At 34.5% G+C, this 3,946-nt stretch overlaps 1 protein-coding gene across 1 annotated transcript; it reads right to left on the minus strand.

Moving 5' to 3' along the window:
• On the minus strand, window positions 1–2,647 carry LOC149610686 (uncharacterized). The gene is made up of 3 exons (XM_089858864.1): window positions 1,593–2,647; window positions 1,113–1,156; window positions 1–498 (listed from the first exon to the last, which is right to left on the minus strand). Exons 1-3 carry the CDS (start codon window positions 1,615–1,617, stop codon window positions 94–96), a joined length of 474 nt encoding a protein of 157 aa, XP_089714990.1. The 5' UTR covers window positions 1,618–2,647; the 3' UTR covers window positions 1–93.
• Window positions 2,648–3,946: the final 1,299 nt, after the last annotated feature.

Consider the following 3,946-nt stretch of genomic DNA (forward strand, 5'->3'; position numbering starts at 1 on the left):
ATTCAATTCAGAGAAAGAAAAACAATAGATTTTAGCGAAATTATAACAACTTAACAATTCTATTTAGAAATATAGCTGGAAATTTTCAATATGTTAACCCGGCGATACAGGTCTCCTTGCAGGGGTGAGATCAGACCTAAGTGGAACAGCTGGTTTCTTCTGTAATTCATTGGCTTGATTTACGTCATTATCGTCGAGAAACACTGAGTCTTGAACTCCTATTCTGGAGTTCAGGTAATTGAATGAAGTCGATGCCCCGCAAGGAATAGCCTCGTCTGGATTAACGCAAGTCAAAGATAGCTGACTAAAGATCGTTTGATTGCCACAAACGAAACTGTATTGTCGAAAGTACGATCCAGCATTGTTGCAGACGTGGTAAATCTGGCAATTGTTATCCACATCCGCAAAGTACCCGTTTTCCTGGCATACAAAGTTGGTGCTATATCCGGCAACTAGTAGTTCTGACCCCGAAGGAAGATTATAAGCTTGCCGTTTCATCTAAACAGAAAAGAATAAACGAGCTCTACTTGTCTTGATTGACAAAACAATACAACATAATCTTCCTCAACTTGTCCTTTGTGGTAGTAGCCAAAAACTGTTTATCTATTTTAAGTTCAATACTAATAAATCTAAACTATAAGTTTATAAAGAGTTATAACTTGTTTTTTAGTTTTGCGCTCTTTAGAACTGAAAAACTATTGTTCCGTCCCCTTGCGGCTGGGCGCCTTCCCTCCGTTCTTCCCCTGTTTTTGGTGTGACCAATTTGACTGAGCAAAACTCTAATATGGCCGGGCCATCTTGTTCAGTACTATAACGTATTTACTACCACAGTACTAGATACTTCTACGAGAATGTTTATTACTATAGCACTGTATTAACTTTAAATACTATAATACTATAAAATCTACCCTTTTATTTATAACATTCAAGTACTAATTGTACACAAGCGAAGTCAGGGATAAAGGCTAGTCCTAAATATGTGTGTATTCAATACCAGAATATAAAATTCTATAATTTAGATAAGGTTACCTTTTGACCCATAATGATTATTTTTAGCTTAACTAATTGGCAATTCCAGCACTCAGAATAACACTGTAAATAGTAGTGCTTACCCTTTGATGAGGCACGGCGATAACAATGGCAATCAAAAGAAAGCCTAACAATAAAAAAATTAGATTTGTAATTTTCTACACAGCAAAACGGCTATAGTTCTTGAAATCAAATATAAATTAGACCCTTCTCTGTTCGAGCTGGCAGTTCTGTATTAGCCAATATTTTAGCTACGATATTAAAGACTAAATGAGCTTTAATAAAATGGTACCAATTTATTTATTTCCAAATAAAATTTAACATTTTTATAACAAGTTCCTCACTAAGAACGCACATTCAGACACCCAAAACTTCTTATAAGCTTTGTCTTATATGAGAAGAGTGAAACGAATTCGAAAATGGAACTGATACTATTACGAATGATCAACTTAACATTTGTTCTTTTTTTTTCACGGTTAATTGATTATATAAGTCTTAGTTTTAGTTATTTTAAATTTCGTAGAATCAATAAATCTACAAATTAATTCAAAATATATTTTTACCTATAGAAAAATGAGTAGCTCTCATGATTTACACAAAGATTGACGAAACTAGGAAAAAAATAATGTTATATGTAGATTAATTTTCTTACATTCTGTTTCTGAAAAGTCTTTCAGAAATTTTAGGATGCGATTTTGAGTCGAAAATTTTCTATGAAATTTTGCCGACCGGGCCATCGTTTTAAATTTATTATTGGAATGTTTTACGGATAATTCTTTAAACTTAATTAGCATATATTTGAGTTTCTCAATTAAATTTAAGGCGTCGTCCGTAAATACCCCAATTATAACTTGAAACAGTGGCCCGAACGTCATAATGTCAAAATCACCCAAAGAACACCCCTACAATTCTAAACCGACCTTTCAGATACACACTTGTAAATATTGGCTTTTTATTACTGTATTCAAAACTTTGTTATAAACAAAATTAGAAATTAAAAATCGAAACTTACCGAATTGTTGAATATCTCGTCTTACTAAACGTATAAATCTGAGTAAAGCGCAAACCATAATGACAAAATACACAAAAGAGAGCTCGTTTTATACGTCACTATTAAGAAGAGTCGGCGTAGTTCAAAATGAGGTCATGGTTATTTCGTTTATTTAATTTCATTACGCAAGGATAGTTCCTCTGATGATTAAGCTACATTTTTGAGAAAGGTGAAAGGTGAACAGACGGGTTTTGAATTTTTTCTTGAAAGTGATATTGACCAGGTTCTTGTTAACGTTTTAGAAATATTTTCTCTGGATTAGCCTGAATTCAACTTGAATCGAACAAAAATTATATTATATTATTCTAGTGTTAGTGGATAATAGTATCTACACCTTTAAGGAGAAATTGACTAGAATGCTTTTAAATTTACTGAATATGATTAAAATTTTTAATTCAAGAAATTCTCGGGTAGGAAATTGTTTTCTCTAAGGTATGGTACGATCTAGATCAGTTAACGTGTTAAATGGTGTTCCAAGAGACGGAAGTAGGTTTTTTTCTATGTGTGACGTGTAACGTCTAATTTCCTTATTTTCCCAATTTTATAAATATTCACGTTAGTATTACTTAAAAATCTTCCAAGTTTAAAATTCACGCTCTCAAATTTATTTCAAAAACTCAAATCTTAAAATTTCATAGTTCAAAATTTAAAGCTCAAAGAACTAAAGGAGCATTTTTTTCAGTCTAGGGGTCCCTGATGCTGGTCGTTTGGGATACCAAGCTGAACAATATCTATTAGATTCTTTAACTTAACGGGCGTGATTGAACTGCTGAAGAGCTTACCCATTCGTTCCGCCAGTTTTTCTCTTGGGATATAAGCTTAGACAACACCTGCACTTTTGGAAAGGTGTAAAAATATTTTGCTAAAGAGGTAAAAACCTCTGGCGTACGCGCTAAGAACACCCATGACGCATTGAGGCGACGAAAAACACCCTGAGGTCAATGGAAGGGAAAGGCCCGGATCGCCAGAGCCAAAAGGACCAGTTCGAAGCAAATAATTTAGAACACTCTTTCTTTGGAGTTTGGACGCGGAGGACGAAAGGTCGTCATGAAGTCCCAGACCAGTCTCGCAACTATGGTTTCTAAGTTAAAACCAGGCCCGAACTCCGTACGTTGGGCCCTCGCCGTATCTAGACCCGCCGCTCCAAGTAAATGGCCATTCCGCGTCTATGGGAGTCTCCCATTATGGCGTTCTCCCATTGGGAGAACGCCGAAAACCATCTATTTTTAAGGTTAGTATCAAAAACCGATTTATGTAAGAAGAACGTTGAACGTAGCAAATTCCCTACCCATTCTCGACTACTTTGTATGTTTTGATGGGAGTGGCTTATAATTTCAAAACTCGCGCTCGCCATCTATGGGCCTTATTCTCTTATATTTTGGGCCTAAAATATAGATACTGCATAAGGCAAGTAAATAATAATAACTTAAAATTGTACTACAATAATAATTTTAGTACAAAGAAAGAAAAACCAGATACTCAAAGAAAATATTTAACGAAACATCAATTATATATATTCTTAACTTTAAAACTTAATTCCACTAAATCGGGAGTTATATCGCATTGATGTCCAATTTTCTTTTTTTACCACTGCAGCAATTTCAAAAAAAAAAAAATTATTTAACCACGAAAATAGAGATAAGAATGACATTTTCGATCTCTATACAGAATTTGTGGGTGGAGTCAAAATATAAGCAGACGAAGTTAATCAAGAAAGTATGCGAGGATGGTACCACCAGAGGCTAAAGCTATGATCCCATGTTTTTGTTAATATTAATAATCTTTTAATTTTGTGCGCGAAAAATATCTTTGAGTGGGCGATGGAATGTACCAACCGACGACCCCGTTGATCGTTATGGATGACCG

This window comes from Phalangium opilio, unplaced genomic scaffold (genome assembly GCF_054372755.1).
Source record: "Phalangium opilio isolate 3A_F unplaced genomic scaffold, DU_Popi_V2 ptg000329l_1, whole genome shotgun sequence".
Lineage (NCBI taxonomy): Eukaryota > Metazoa > Arthropoda > Arachnida > Opiliones > Phalangiidae > Phalangium > Phalangium opilio.

Bases quoted from the DNA above. Each gene is read 5' to 3' on its own strand.
- LOC149610686 (XM_089858864.1), bottom strand. From the start codon at position 1,617: ATGAGAGCTACTCATTTTTCTATAG. The intron at 1,157-1,592 runs GTAAAAATATAT...TTTTATTGTTAG, and splicing joins AGCTACTCATTTTTCTATAG to GCTTTCTTTTGATTGCCATT. The intron at 499-1,112 runs GTAAGCACTACT...TTTTCTGTTTAG, and splicing joins TCGCCGTGCCTCATCAAAGG to ATGAAACGGCAAGCTTATAA.